Source organism: Macaca fascicularis, chromosome 2, assembly GCF_037993035.2.
Source record: "Macaca fascicularis isolate 582-1 chromosome 2, T2T-MFA8v1.1".
NCBI lineage: Eukaryota > Metazoa > Chordata > Mammalia > Primates > Cercopithecidae > Macaca > Macaca fascicularis.
Window position 1 is genome coordinate 6,103,146 of NC_088376.1, and position 16,225 is coordinate 6,119,370.

A 16,225-nucleotide genomic window follows, 5' to 3' on the forward strand; every position below is an offset into this window, starting at 1 on the left:
TTAAAGGGGCTAAAATATTCATTCTCCAAATTACTGCATGTCCAACAAACCTTCGATATGGATCCTAATGAACTTCTCCAGTTAACCCTTTTTCTCCTCCTTTTCCTACTCTAACCATTGCCCCACAACCACTTTTGTATTAGGACAGTTAAAAGCTTGCCATCAGGAAAGTTAGCCAAAGTCGTAAGTTTAGACTCTTTCCTATGCCCTTTTCTGAAAGTTAACACTAATAGAAACCTCATAGTTTACCGTAAAGGCAATGCTTATTTTTACTGGTCAGATCTTTAAATGAATGACTACCTTCTGCTTCTAGAAAGCAGACAATCTACAGAGAAAATTCAATTTCCAGGGAAAAGAAAAATGTCCTGAAATCATTTCTATGCATATTATCAAGTAAGTTTTTTGATTCTGATGCTATCAAAATCAAGGGCAGCATCATAGTGTCTTTTAAAGAATATTGCACTAGGAAGGGGGCAGGGGTTCTGAGCCACTTAGTTGCAGCCCTGCTGCTGGGGGCCAGGTGACTTTTGAAGAAGTCAATGTTCCTTTTTTTTTTTTTTTTTCTGTTAAAGGATGGAGTTAGAAAATAAACGTCTACCATGGGTTGACTTATGTTAAAATTTTATTCCCTAAAACCCCAAATGAAGTCATTCCACAAATACATTTCCTTCTCCTATCTGCAATTTGGAAGAACCTCTTCTTTACAAATGTCATGATACTACTATGTGGTTTTACATGGTTTGCATCCCTCCTAGGCAATCAGAATTGCTCTTCTCATCTGGGCTATCGCTATAGGCTTCAAATTTCTCTGTCCATTGTTTGTATAGCTATATATTCTTTCCATCTCTATGAGATAGTGAGTCCACTGAGGGCAGGGTTATATTTAAACAAACTATGCACTTGCTAAATGTGCAGTGAATAGAAATGAGTATTTTAAAATTCATTTAACAGGTGGACTTAATAGTATCTTATACAATTTGATGACAGTGTTGTTCGGAGAGCTTGGATAATATGAAAGCTAAAAGAGGTTGGGTGAATCTTTATTATCAGACTTGGGTAGGGCTCTTTATTACTGTTTTGGTGCCTTTAATACTCAAGATTGTTGAAATTCCAGAAGGGCATGTGGGAATCAAACACGGTTTCTATCAATCAGATGGAAGTAACTATTTTTCCCAATGTCACCTAAATGTAAGACTTCCCATTTAAAAATGAATATATGATTTGAAAATAAAATAAGAGTAGCAGCTCAGATTTATGGCACTTTGGAAATTTCTTATCATTTACTCATGCATCCCTTCGTCTTGGAGGATAAGGATCATCAAAACTTGAACTCCTTTTGGTACCAACATTCTACTGTTAGGCGCTGAGAAGTTATGATTCTCACTTAGGTCTTCTGATTCTCAGGCATCAAGACTATATCCCGTTGCAACTTAGAAATAACATTTCTAGTCCCTGTGTGTCTCCTTCACTTTCCGGATTTTTGTATTTTAATTAAGCTTAGTAATAAATACGTTTTAAAAATCAAAGCAAAATTCATGTAATTGATTTTTGTTGTTATATGTTATTTATTGTGAAGAAGTAATAGGCATACGGTGCACTTTTACGTTATAAAATGGAACGCAGTCAAAAGTAAGTCTCCGTCTCTCTGTTCTGTTCTGCTACCTAATCTTTCTCCCTGAGACTACAACTGATGCCAATTTCTTATGTACTTTTTCAGAAAGAGTCCATGAGTTTATAAACATGAATGTATGCACATTCTTCCTTTCTAGATTACACAAATTGTGGCAAGCTAAATATATATATATATATATATTCTTTTATATGGTTATTAAATTCAGTAATACATTTCACAAATCTATTCATATCAATACATATAGTGTGGCTACATTAAAAAAATTGTAGCACATTACTTTATGGGAATATACCAAAATCTAAGTTAGTTCCCTCCTGATAGATTAGTATCACTAGTATCAAATAGTGTTATCAACAATGTTATACTGACTACTTTGTGCAGTTGTCACTGTTGTATGCTTATACAACTATATCTAAAATATCTACATAAGAAATTGCCAAAGGGGAAATTGGCTTTTTAAAGTTTGAAGGGTAGAGACAAATAGCTATCCATAAAGGCATGAATGCTTACTTTTACCGAGAATGTATGAGGGTTCCCATTTCCTTTATATTTTCTCTAGTACACTAAGTTACCAAACATTTTTATCCTTGAAATCTTATATGGTATTAATATTTTATTTTGGATATATTTAGTATTTCTCTCATGTGTGAATCTTATGACTTTTCAAATGTTTAAAAATAAGTTATATCTTCTATCTAATTCATAGACTTATTCTAAATTCTTTCTGGGCTATGGTTTTTAAAGGTAACATAGAATTACAAATATTTTTCCCAATTGGAAAATCACAAAAAGTCCCCATTTTTTAATTTCACCAATATTTAAATAAATTATTTCTTACATATTCTAGGTACCAACATATACAAACATAAAAGATATGAACATGAACACCAAAATTTGGAGGCGAAAAGCCTCATAGTCTCTTGGGAGGGAAAATATGTATGTGCAAGCTGAATAAAATAAATCCTATAATAGCGAAACTACAGTGTGCTCTGGGAACTACGAGGAAGCTGTGACTGCTTTGGGGGAGGAGATAGGACGGAAAGTTTACCAGAGAGATGGCTGTGGTTTCTATGGTAGGTCTCAAGAAATGTGTGTAATTTATAGGGTCAGAGAAGTGTTCAGGTGATAGGAGAAAAGGGTGGAAACACCCATTTCGTATTGTGCCCCTCTTTTGGTAATGAGTTTTGACTAATGGGCGGTTTCTTTTTTTCCTTGACATTCATAAGTATTTATTATCTTGAACTGATTGGCCTCATATTTTGCATATTTTGCAAAATAATTTTTTGACCTCATATTTTACTACGATGATTTAAAAACATTTTCCTTCCATTTGAATTAGATAACTCATCTTTCAAGTTTTCTTATGGCCAACGAGCTCTGTGTTTATTCGAGACAACTTGTTAAAGTGCTATTAGAAGAGATGGAAAATGTCCAACTGCAGCGGTAAATCCGGGAGGCATCTATTCGAAGATAAGAAAAAAGTTCTCAAACAAATGACAAAATGTTCAAACTCAATCATAATTAGACATATGCAAATTAAAACATTACAATCAAACTGACATAAATGAAAAAGTAGGATAATACATTATGTTGGTAAGGCTGTGGGAAAATAGGGAATTGCTGGCAAGAATCTAAATTCATACAAGCCTTCAGGAGTGAAATTCAGCAATACTTAGCATAAATATCTATACACATACTTTTCAACCCAGCATTTCCATTTCTAGGAAGCTACCCTGGAGGCACACAGAGTGTATTTCTCACAGGAGTATTGGTTAGCAGTGTTTTCTACAATATGAAAATGCTGCACATAAAGTTACTTACTGCAGCATTGTTTATAATAGCACAATACTGGAAACAATCAAAAGACCACTACATAGAAGAGTGTGTGTGCATTTGTACAAAAGAAGCACAGGCAAGATAAACTAAAGAAACCAGTTACCTATAGGCAGTGCATGAGAAATAAGTGGAAAAAAAGAGTGAACAGGAACTGGCCAGGAGGGATAATGAGGGAATAACAATTACCAAGCTATGCTTTTTGGTAAAGCTTAGACTGTAAGTACTATAGTAATGTTTCACGCACCCAAATAAAAAAAAATAATTTAAGTTAATGAAATTTAGTTAAATAATCAAAATCAATGTGTATGGAATATAAGTTTACAAATGAATAACCAAATCATACTGAAGAGGATGGGCAAGTAAAGAAACAACCTAAGTCACTTTTAAAAGAAAATGAAATTTTGATTGGATACTGTAAAGTTCAAGACAAAAATAAGTGTATATAAATACTGCACTCTTGTAATAAGTGTTTCTCACAGGAATATCAGTTAGCAATTCTCTAACTACCTTAAGTGTAGTAGGATTTAATAAATAAGCGAATATATTATAAATAACGAAAGTCGGGTTTTTCACTGTCAGAAAGAAGTTACAAATAAGGAAAAGGCAAAAAATAAAATGAACCTGGTGGTATTGACTTAGGATCGAAGTATTAATGATATCTATCTCTATCTCTATCTCTACATGATATATCTGTATCTATCTAAAAAGATAAACCGATAGAAACGTAGAAATAAATATGATGTAGGTGTATGTGTATATAGATTTCCTAGCTCTCTCTGCTGAGAGGGCCTAAGAGCAGTAACACCGCAATAAAAATGAGCACACTTAGCACTCAGATCTTGGTTGCTATATATTGTTCTCCAAAGAAAGAACTCAGACTCATTTGGCAATCAGTTGATTCCAGGACTAGGGTAGAGGGGACAAAATAATAAACTTGGAACATTACGTGATGCCAAAAAATTAAGGAACTGCTAAAAAATAATGGGGGTATGTCAAAAGGACACAATAACAAATCAGAAGGATCTCCCAATGGCTAAAGCCAGAACAATTTTAGCCACAAAATAAATAATGATAGTATTGGATTATAATCCTTAGAATAAATATCCTCGAGGCCATACCGATATAAATAAATAACTGAATGCGTAAATAAATGCAGGAGAAGTAACAGCTGTTACAGAAGAATTCCTATTACTTTAGACAGAATAAAGGAAATACAAAAGTCACTGTTGGGCAAATGGCACAGTAATAATTGTTGCAAGCAAGATCTGTCAGTGGATGCTAAAATCAGTGGATAAAAGAGGAAAAACAGGACATTAGCACAGCATCAAAGTTTTTCCTCAATATATTTATCAATTATAAATGAAAAAATGTAACTTTACAGTATGGAAATCTAGTAGACATAACCTGAACCAGGCAATCAAGGTTAATATCACTAACTAACATCATGTACTCTCCCCCCTGCCATAATGATATACTAAGAAGGATACAACATTTCTTCTATGGCATTCTTGCCAAATGAATAACCTTAGACTAATCATTAGAAAAAATTGGACAAACCCAAATTGAAGGACATTCTGCAAAATATTTGACCAATACTTATTAGAAGTGCCAAGGTACTGAAAGACAGGGAGACCGAGGGACCATCACAGACTGAAGGAGATTCAAGTGACATGACAATCAAATGCAATATAGGTCCTAGTTGGATCTGGTACAGAAAAAGGACATGAGGGTGGGGGAGAACTGGTGAAAGCTGAATAAAGTTTGTAGTTTAGTTAATCACAAGGTACTAGTGTAAATGTTCCGGGTTTGTACACTGGTTATAAAACTCATGGGAGGTGATTGGATCACGGGGAGGATGCCCCCATGCTGTTCTCATGATACTGAGGGAATTCTCACGAGATCTGATGGTTTTATAAGGGGCTTTTCCCTGCTTCATTTTGCATTTCTCTCTCCTGTCACCATATGAAGAAGGATGTGTTTGCTTCCACTTCTGCCATGACTGTAAGTTTCCTGAGGCAGGCTCCTCAGCCATGCAGAACTGAGTCAATTAAACCACTTTCCTTTATTTAAAAAAAAAAAAAATAGGGAAATTGGGTAAACGGTAGGTATGAACTCTCAGTCTTATTTTACAACATTTGCATAAGTGGAAACTTATTTAAAGATAAAAAAGTTTGGAAAATTATAGAAGGAGATAATGAAGATGAAGAAGAGGAAGAGAAGGAGAAGGAGGAAGAAGAGGAACAGGAGTGGTGGGGAGAGGAAGGAAAACAAAATAAAAAAGAACAAAAGGAGAAGAGAAATTTTAAAATAACATGTTTGCTTTTTTAAAAACAGTATGAAGATTGTATTTGAAAGTATTGCTAAGATGAGAGGTACAGGCATGGTTCTGTGCCCTTTCACAGTCAATGGGCTATATGCATAACACGGAACAAAAATACCATGTTAGATATCATACTGATTTTCATCGTTTAGATTATATGTTGGTTTCTTTGTGAAAATAAATTTAATATCAATTCAACAGATATTTTGCCATTGATATACTCATTAAAAGTTTTGCAACCTAGCACGATTCTTTATATGTTATTACCAATTCAACATTTGCTTCCAAACAGATAAATACAGATTAATTGCACAGCTGATGCCAAGAGTGAACAGATGCCTATGTTTAGTGTTAATAGAAAATATCTTAGATAAGTCACAATTTAATTATCTCAGAACTCCCTTACCCAATTACTAATTTCCACAAACTCTTAGTAATTATTTTTAAAAAGAAAAAATTGGGGTACTAGGAATTCAAACACGTTCATCCATCATTATATACCAGAATTCCTAATCCTTCTCAAAAAGTGCTAACTTATTGTATTTTGAAGCCACACTGGTGAGTCACTTGCTAGAATTTGTCCACGATGTCTAAGTCAATTAGAGAACAGAAAGAATGGCTAACTTTAAAAATCTCAATTAGAGACAGATAACATAATTTAAAATTTGGGTATTAAAACAATAATATATCTTGAATATAAAATTAAAAATATTATTGCCGGTACAATTTTGAGTTTGGTTTATGGGATAATACACAGAAAGGAGAAAAGATGAATGTTCTTGTTCAAACTAAAACACATTACTTTTTTACCCTTCATGTGCTCCTGGCTATTTTGTTTTGTCTTGTCTTGTTCTGGGATGTTATGATACATGTAAAAATGAATTCTGATATATTGCTCAAGATATTTCAGAAAGACTGCACTCTGTGTGCCTAATTGTGGAAGTGGGTGACAATTACATGAGGAGTTGCTTTAAAAAGCATGCACATTGAAATCCTGGTAAGTGTAAGAACCTTTTTTTAAAAAATAAAAAACTGTCTAAGTAATACAATTCCAGTGATCAAGTTTTTTATACTTACTTACAAAGTAGAAACTTACTTTGATATATATTATACTTACAAAGTATGAACTTACTATTATCAAATGTCCATACTATACAGTAAGAAAATATTTTGCATTAAAATGTTACGTGCCCTCTGAACTCATCTGAGAGCTCAATAACAACAAAAAAAATCTACAAATGTAATACTTCAGTTTGTTTTTATAAGTACTGTGATGGACTATTTCCTTTCTGGTCATAAGAATCACTGTGATGGCCATTTAAACAATACAGTACACCATTTGAATATTAATTGTACTGAGTTGGCTTTCCCGCTCTGCATCCTAAACGTTTACAATCCTGTTGTGGAGTCAGAAGAGTCACACATAATTGCTTCCTATAATCAAATAATAGAACCACTGTATTAGACCTTAATAGTCTAACACCCAGAACCCAGGGAGGTTGGTAAAACACCTTATCTTGCAAAGATAATTAAAATCTTCAAAGCACTTTCACATGTTTTACCTAATTGAATTCTTGCCACAACCTTGCCAGAAGGCAGAGAGGGTTATGATAAATATAAAAACTGATGGTCAGGAGGTCATATGTGTTTTAAAATCACATATGGACCCGTTCACTCTGCTCACGTTCCGTCGAGGGAACCACGGCATTGTCCTGTTCATTTGCTATTTTTCCAGGAATAGCACTTTCCTCAAAGTAAGGAAATAGCTCTAGGCATTGGGTTCCAGAAGAGGAGAGCTCTACTGGAAAACTGGGTTCCGCTGCGGCACAAAGGACTATTTTTAGATGTTTTCCTTTTGCTAATTGTCTCTCCCTCTGTGGGGAATTTCTATGGGTAGAATCCCAGATGAGCCAAGTTTCTCACTAATTCTCAGAGACAGGAAAGATGAAGCCATGGCTCAGGTTGCCCTGGGGCTGCATAACTTCTTCGGTGATGTCAGTGCAGAGGTCTTTAGCAAGATCTTCAAGGACCTTGGAGCTTAAAGAGCTTGTGATACCACTGAACAACAGGACTAAGAGGCGACTAGGAAGAAAGGCCTAGGCATATCTTCTTGAATCTTGGAATCACCCCAAATGACCTTTCCTGGAGCTTCAGCTTTGAGAGGAGCTAAGAGGGTGTGAACCCAGTGGTGGCTGTAAGCTCAAGCCGCCCTCCAGATGTTCTGGTTTTTTTGTTCCATCACCTCTGAGAGGAAACAGGAAGAGACTTCTTCCAGGCAACTTCAAACGTCATTTCAAGTGTTAGGGAACATCAGTGGAACCGCGAAAGGTGTGATGCAAACCATTTTTACTCCCTTGCAAGGAAGAGCTAACCAGTTAGTGCTAGGCAGCCCCGAGACAATGGGTGGAACAAAGGTGAAGTCAGTTGTTGGCTCAACCTCAGGGAAAACCTAACAGTTTTCGTGCAATGAATTACCTAGGGAGCTGCTGAGTTCTCTGCCAGCTGGACTATTCCAGCAGAAATTCACTGGTATGAACACTGGCATTCATTGGAAAGTGAAAATGATTCACAACCCTAGAGGTGGGGTCTAAATAATAATAATCGCAAACACTATTTTAGCACTTACTTTATAACAAGTGTTTTCTTAACTCTCAGGGGGTGTATGAGACAGATGCTATCTTTAACTTTCTTTTAAAGATGAGAAAATTGAGGGACAGAGAGGTTAAGTAATTTGTTCAAGGTCACACACCTAGTAGGAATTTGAACTTAGCCTGCTTGTCTCTAGTGTCTGTGCTCTTAACCACTTGCTGTATTGCTCAGTGTCCCCTAAGGTCCCCTCTTGCCCTGAGATTCCACATAGGGTGACTTCCTGTCACTTCGACAGCATTCTTCCCATGCTTACTCACTGCACTTTCAAAAGGGCATTGTTGGAATCATGAAAAGAAAAGAAAAAAAAAAGAGTCAAGGAGTCAAGGGGGCTGCTGGGAAAAAAAAAAGTCGAGATCTTTAAACTCATGGAGAAGCTGTTTGGTCATCTTGGCGGGCTGGCAGAGGCAGAGCCTGCCAGAATACTGGCGCCAAAGCGAAGCGCTCTTTTGTCTTCAGATTTCCCGCCTCACCTGCCTCCTCTCCCTCTGTCCCTTCTAGCCCCACTTCCCACTGCACCTATGCTAAGCTTTTCCAAGAGCCTGAAAGGCACGGGGACAAACAAGCACGCCGCTGCCAATCCTCTATGTCACACCCTCTTCCCCACCCAGATTGACGGGGAGCCGCCCAGGGTGGTAAGTGACTTACCCAAGGACACAGAGCCCCGACCAGAAAACCCAGGTGTCCAGACTCCCACATCGGCACTCTGTCCACGCCTACGCACACCTGACTTTTCACAGCCAGCACCCAAGAGCTTTCTTTCTTCCACGTCCCCGCCTCCCTACCCCACCCCCTAGTTCCCTAGAGTCGCTTCTGACGCTCTGCAGCCTCCGGGGTCCAGCCCTCCCTGCGGTGCTTCCCTTCCGCCGGATTCCCAAGCCGGAGTCGCCCTGGGCCGCGCGGAGCTCGCGGGACCGCTGCCTTCCGGGCTCGAAGCCGCGCAGCCCTCTCAGCGCCCCGAGCCCGGGACGACTGGGACACCGAGGTAGGCTCCCAGGGCACAGGGTCCGGCGCCGAGGGCAGGAGCAGGGGAGGTGCCACGGCCCCCGGTCCAGAAGGCACCTGTAAGGAAGCACCGACCCGCAGTGACGTCCTCCGCGTCGTCCTCAGACCAGCCGCCGCCTCCGGAAGGTCTCAAGGGGCCGCGTTCGAGCCCACCGAGGGGTGGCGGCGCCTCTGGCTGTCGGAGGGCTGCCCCCGGCGGAGCGGCACTTCCTCGTCCCGGCTCGCCTCCTGCCGGCGCCCGGGCGCCCTCCCGCTCCATGTGCGAACTCCCCTCCACCTGGGCGCGCGCGATGGACTCGGGACCCGGCTGCCGAAGACAGGCCGCCTGTTGGTTGGACGACTAGCGCAGGTGGGCGGGGAGTTGACCAACCCCACACACGCGCTTCCCCATGAAGATTCTTGAGCTTTCTCTGAAGAAAGGAGTGCATATGCTGCAGTGTCTCTGTGGAAGGAGCCTGAGGTCCAGCGACAGCCCAAGTGGTGAGAACATGTTCTTTCCCCAGCCCCAAAACACTGCAGAATGCCCCCCTCCCTTCTCCCGGGGCCCTCTCCGCCGCCCTCCTCTGCTTGATTCGGCGCTGCTTGTGTCGGAGGGAAGGCGTTTCCCGACTGGGGCCCCTCCGCTGGTTCTGTCTGTGGGTATTTTTTTTTTCTTTTAAATCCCTGAAGTCATCGACGCGTTGTAGGGAGAGCGCGTTAGCTTTCGCCGGGCGCGCCTGGATTGAAACCTGCGGGTCTCTCTCCGAGCGCTGCAGGCTGTGACCTGCGTTCCCACCTTCTCGCGGCCCCCTCCTTGCCATTTGTGAGGGCGGCGCGCGGCTTGGAGTTGTTCAGTGTCTCCAAAAAGTTGCTCGTGCGTTCCACAGGAGAGGGACTTTTAAACAGATGGCTGGCAAGGCAGGTATCTTTTCTTTTTCTTGCTTTGTCTGAAAAGTAGACATCTGGCGGTGATTAGGGGTACGTTTGCCCTGGAGATTGAGCGATTTCTGTCCTTGGCGCTGAAGCATGAGGGTCCCAGTTAGTCTTGGGCTTCAACCCGGTCCCCCGGGAAAGACTCCAGGGAGGAAAAGAATGAAAATCAGACCCTTTGAATGAACCGAGATATTGAGAAAGGCCATTAAAAACTTACTGGAAAAAAAACAAAACAAAACAAAAAACCCACCAAACTAATATCAAATAAGTGTGACTCTTTTCTGCTGAAGTCTTGCAAAATGGTGTGCCGTTTCACCACGTTTCCTCCATTGTCTATCTCTAATTGTTTAAGCCTCTTTAAAAGGTTTGTATAAGTTATCTTTTAAGTGATGTATTTATTAATCTTGCAAGTGCGAATTCAGTTTCTGTGTCTTTTGATTTTCCTTTTACAAACTGGGAGTGAGGTGTGGGGAGAGAACAATGACACCCTAATACATCCAAACAAGTGCCTTTTTGCCAAAAAATATACGTTTTTGGTCCATGAATTCCAAATAACTTTACTTTTCAAAAATTTAACAACATTATACAAGATTTCGTGTTTAAAACTCCATATGTTATTTTGGAGAGTCTGATTCATTTGGTTATGGCACCTATTTTCACTCTGTTCTCGAGCTATGAAAATTATATTTGGAAAGATTAGAATATATGTAGGTTTCATTCATTCTTTTAGATCTTTGACTTTGTGGTTACTCATCAGTATAAATGAAATATAAAACTACTTAAAAGGAACTAATTACAATTAAATAGAAAACTACTTAGGAAGAACTAATTTATGAAATTGCTGAACACACTTTCAAAATGAAATCAGCAACAAGATCTCATTTTTACTTCCATGTAGTTCAGAAGATTATTTATACATTCTTTTTTGCATTATATTTGTAAGTACTGAAAGGCATCATACCACTATATTCTAAACGAAGTGTCTTTATGTTAAAGTTTCATGTTTTGATATACATATTTCAAGAAGCCAGTACAGATGTGTGTTATCATTTCATTTTTCCTGGTCGACAGTAAATATAATATGAATAGATTATAACTTGGATATATGTCTCCTAGGAGTGAAAATTTTAAAACTGTGTAGGGTATGTAATGAAGACAGGGCAGTCTCTCATGTCAAATTAGGAAAGATATTCAATTTACCTGCAGAGTCAGTTTCCCAAATAGCGATAGAGCCAAATAGAAGGGTTAACTTATGTGATTGGACAGCATAGTTTGTTGCAAGTATGGGACCGATTTAGTTGTAACAGTCTCAATAAGTCACTACCCATCTTTGAAACTCATTATTTTTATCTTACAACAGTGAAAATGATAGACATAGCCTGTTTTTTTAAATACATATATGACTATACCCTAGGTTTAACAGTGATTCTATGGAAACTTGTGTTTTATTTATATATGCAATTTTACTTAGTGGGGTAGAGAAATTCTTGTAAAACGGTATTTAGTTCCAAGTAGTGAAGTTTCCTTCCCACCCTTTCCACAGGCAGAGGTAATATATGGTTATGTATCAGGAGACTGTTTCTTGGAACAAATTACCTTTTAGAAAATTGTGACTCTTTTAAACTTATGATCTTGTGTAACTAACATGACCTTGCTGTTTCCGAATTAGTGCATAAATGTAAATTACTATAGTAATGGTACCTCCCTAATAGATTGTAGTAAACATTAAATGAATCAATAGCAGCTAAAGATTTAGTCGAGCTCTCATGGTATGCCAGGCACTGTTCTAAGAACTTTATATTATATACCTATTATATATACAACTATATATTTTATATATGCCTATTATAGCCTATTATATACCATATGCTTAGTATATTTTAGGTCTTTTTATTATTGTGTTCTATTTTAAAGAGATTTTTTTTCATATGGCCTGGGCCATTAGCATGACCTCACAGCAATTTTTCATGTAATATTGCCATGCCCAGTGTGCATATGCAAATTGAGGTAATGATATCAAATTTTTTTTTTCATGGAGCAAATGTATAAAAATAGAGCTCAAATGAACAACTCCAATTTTTAAAACTAACTCATGGAGAACTTAAGTAATATTTAAACAATGTCGGCATGGATAACAAAGTTTTATACCAGCTGCTGCTTCTCCATTATTTTACAGTTGAGGGAGGTGAGGCCCACAGAAGGGAAGTGACATAATTTGTTACAATAGATTAAAAGATTCTCCTAACAGATTGCTGAATAGTTGGAATTATAAGCATTTTGATATTTTATTTGTTTTATTAAATGAATGGTACTAAGAAAATACAAACTAATCATTTATTTTGAGCTTTTTAGTATCATTAAAATATGTTATTGCTCCTGTCTTTCCTCTATGTTATCAGATATGAATATCTTGTCTAGTTTATCCATCATATTGGTTTCTAAGTCCTTGGTACTGCAGTAGGATGGGCATAAGCTATCAAATGGAAGACAGTCTTAGACAAGGTTGAATGGATTGTTTAAGGCTGAATTCTGGGTCCCTTATGATCCTTTTTATTTCTCCATTTCTCAAAATGAAATTGTTTTAAGCATGTAGAGCTCATCCATTAAATGAAAGATATGAAGTTTAAGATGCTAAACAATATTGCTCAGGTTAAATGGCACTTGTATTAATCTGATAAAATATTAAGTATTTAGTTCAAAGGGAAAGTAAAGCAAGTGCATCTTTCTCTAGAAATAGAACCTTTACAAAGAAAAAGGCTCACAGAAGAGTAGCAATTAAAACAATAGCTAATGCCTGTTCCCAGTCCTCTCAAAATGTAGTCGGGGGAAAAGTGGAAGCAATCCATCCGAGTGTTGCTAAGATTGCAGGTTTCTCATCACCTCAGCAGGAAAGACCATTATAATGTTGTAGAAGAGGAATTCCTGTCTTAACCAGGCTCCTGAGAAAGCTGGGTTAGGCCTCAATGTGAAACAGAAGGGCAGCATTTTTGGCAGTAGGTCCCTACAGTAGTAGTAGTAGTAGTAGTAGTGGCAGGTGTGTGTGTGTGTGTGTACACACAATTGCTTCCTTGCTTGCCTGTGTTATCACTTGGGCTATCCCAGAAAATCAACCTCCTTCTGTGTATAGTCATGACTCTTCTGTGTTGTTTACTCAGGGGCTTCTCAGCCTGGTAGCCTGAAGGATTATCAGATACCTAGAGACTGAGCTAAACAATCACATCAAGTGGCCTTGATATGGAATTGAAACACTCTAGGCAAAAATAGCTCAACGATCCTACAAGAAAACACATACCCCAAACTCTGTCTTTCCTAACCCCTGAAAACCTGTGGTCTTTTTACTATCACTATAGTTTAGTGATTTGGCATTCTATTTTCTAGAATGCCATATAGTTGGAATAAGATAGTGTATAGCCTTTTTATATTGACTTCTTTCACTTAGTAATATGAATTTAAGTTTCCTCCAGGTCTTCTCGTGGTGTAATAGCTTATTTCTTTTTAGCACTGCATAATATTCCATTACTTGGATGTGCCACAATTTATTTATCCATTCACTTATTACAGAACATCTCGGCTGCTGCAAGACTTGGAAATGATGAAGAATAATGTTGCTATAAACATCCATGTGCATGTTTTTCTGTGAACATAAGTTTTCAGCCTATTTGGGTAAATATCAAGGAGCACAGCTATTGGATTGTATAATAACAGTGTTTAGTTTGGTAAGACAGTGTCAAACTGTCTTTCAAAGTTGCTGTACCATTTGGCTGTCCCACCAGCAATGAATGCAGGTTCCTGGTGCTCCACATACTTGTCAGTGTCGTCAATGTTTTGGATTTTGGGCATTCTAATAAGTGTGGAGTAAGTTCTCATTATTGACGCAATTTGCAATTCCCTGATGGCATATGATATTGAATATCTTTTCATGTCCTTGCTTGCCATCTGTGTATTTTCTCTGGCGAGGTGTCTCTTAATGTCTTTTGACCAGTTTTAAATGAGGCTGTTCATTTCTCATTGTTGAGTTGTCATTAGCACTTTTCACCCAGTATTTTGGATCCTCCTGCTGGGCATATTGTTGGATGGCATTATCCCATTCATTGGAAGTTAGGTGTGGCCGTATGACTTGCCTCAGGCAAATGAAATGTGAGCAGAAGTGACATACTGGAAGCTTTCATAGCCTGAGCACAACTCACCTGAGGTTCTTTGCTGCTGCTGACGTTCAAGGCAGTGTGTACCCTTAGCCTGTGTGCCTGAGTATCTGTGATGAAGAGCCCCGACATATGACCCATGATGGACATTTAATGCAAATAAAAAGTTACAACCTCTTTTTGTGAGTAACTTCAAAGTTTAAGTTAGTGTATTATCTATCTAGCTTGCCTTGGTTGATATGATAAGGCAGTGCAGCATAAATAATAAGATTTAATGGAGAGTTACTGATCTGTGTTGCAGACTCTTTTTAGCTAAAGTGCTCTAATTTCTCTATGATACCACGTGTAGTATCTAATAAATAGATGTATTGATTTCTGTTTGTAGTCTTTTGATAATTAGCTTAGCATACCAAATTATGAGGTTTTGTTATTACAATTCTAGTTAGTGTGTGTCCTCAGGCTAGTTGGTGCCTTAGTCCTTCAGTGATATTGATCTGTTTTCCAAAGGCGTAATTAATCCCCGCTGATGTTTTTCAAGAACTTTGAGATTATTCTTTCAAAGTAATTTAATTGTAATTGTATTTAACAATTTAATTGTAATTTAATTGTAAGACTGTAATTTAATTGCAAGACTGAAAAACTCAGTCGTTCCTTTCTACTTACTATAAAATGTGAAAATTACCTTTTGCTGCTCACAATCATGTTATCTCCATTGCCTGGAAAGCAGTGACAATGTGGTAGCTTTCATCACTGCTGCAGTTCTGCCTGGCAATGGAAACTGCAAATAAATGCTCCTTTTCTTCTCTCAACTTATAAACAAAGAGCTGTGTGCATTGGGAAGAGTATCAGTGGAGTAGTTTATGGTGAAAGGATAGGCTCAGTGCTCCCATCTGGGTTATGGGCCAGCAATCCGTTTGCCTGGCTCTGTGTTAAGCACAGAAGAAGAGAGAAGGGAACGCAGACTTTTTCTGAAACCTAGGGTACTTGCACCATGCCAATTCACCGTCCTAATTGCCAGCCCTCCCTTCTTTCTTTCCCTCTCCATCCGAGAGTAGAAAGTTAGAGAAATATGTCTCTTGCTTCAGAGATTGCCATTTTCCAATTTAGCAAAAAAAATCCTTCATGATTGATTGTATCTAGCTTCTGTTTTAGGCAATAGAGACTCAGCAGAGAGATCTATACCTATAAGCTAAAGGTATCAAACAAGGCCAAAGTGCCAAAATGAAGTAATTAGGAGTCTCAGTTTGTTTCAGTTCAAGAACCCTTATTTGATTTAATGTTTAATGGTAAGAATCACCTCAAGGAAGGAATAATTAATTCAGTCTAAGATTCGCGATAATCTCCCTGAGCTTGAAAAGCATTTAGGAGTTCACAAGGAAGTGCTGGGGTATGACAGATGAGAGCTTTAATGGAAATGAGTAGTATCTCCGTATATTTTACTGGAAAAATGTGTTTGAATAAAACTAAGATAAAGATATAAAAAGAAGCAATTTTTTACAAAAGGCAATTACCCTACAACTCAATTCAAGTCTACTTAGCTTTGTCCATATTCAGATATCCTGCAAAGTTACCTACGTGATATCTTTCCTCTGCTCTTGCTTCAACGTAAATCCGTTTATTTACAGCCAGATATATTAGAAATCAGCTTCTTAGAAAGGTGCAAGTTTTATTCCGTGGTACCAGAGTTATAAAGGGACATCCAGTGAGTACTTCTAGATCTGTTCTCTCAAT

The 16,225-nt window shown here is 38.2% G+C and overlaps 1 protein-coding gene across 3 annotated transcripts in view; it reads left to right on the plus strand.

Annotated features, from left to right (window-relative positions):
- FGF12 (fibroblast growth factor 12) overlaps positions 1-16,225 on the plus strand; it is a 588,596-nt gene that overhangs the window by 204,283 nt on the left and 368,088 nt on the right. The window contains exon 1 of one of the 3 annotated variants that reach the window (XM_005545393.4): positions 9,268-9,920. The exons of the other annotated variants lie outside the window; for them this stretch is intronic. Coding sequence (XP_005545450.1) covers positions 9,830-9,920 — 91 coding nt within the window. The 5' untranslated portion in view covers positions 9,268-9,829. Of the gene's footprint in view, positions 1-9,267; positions 9,921-16,225 lie in introns of those variants that run through there. 3 annotated transcript variants of the gene reach the window in all.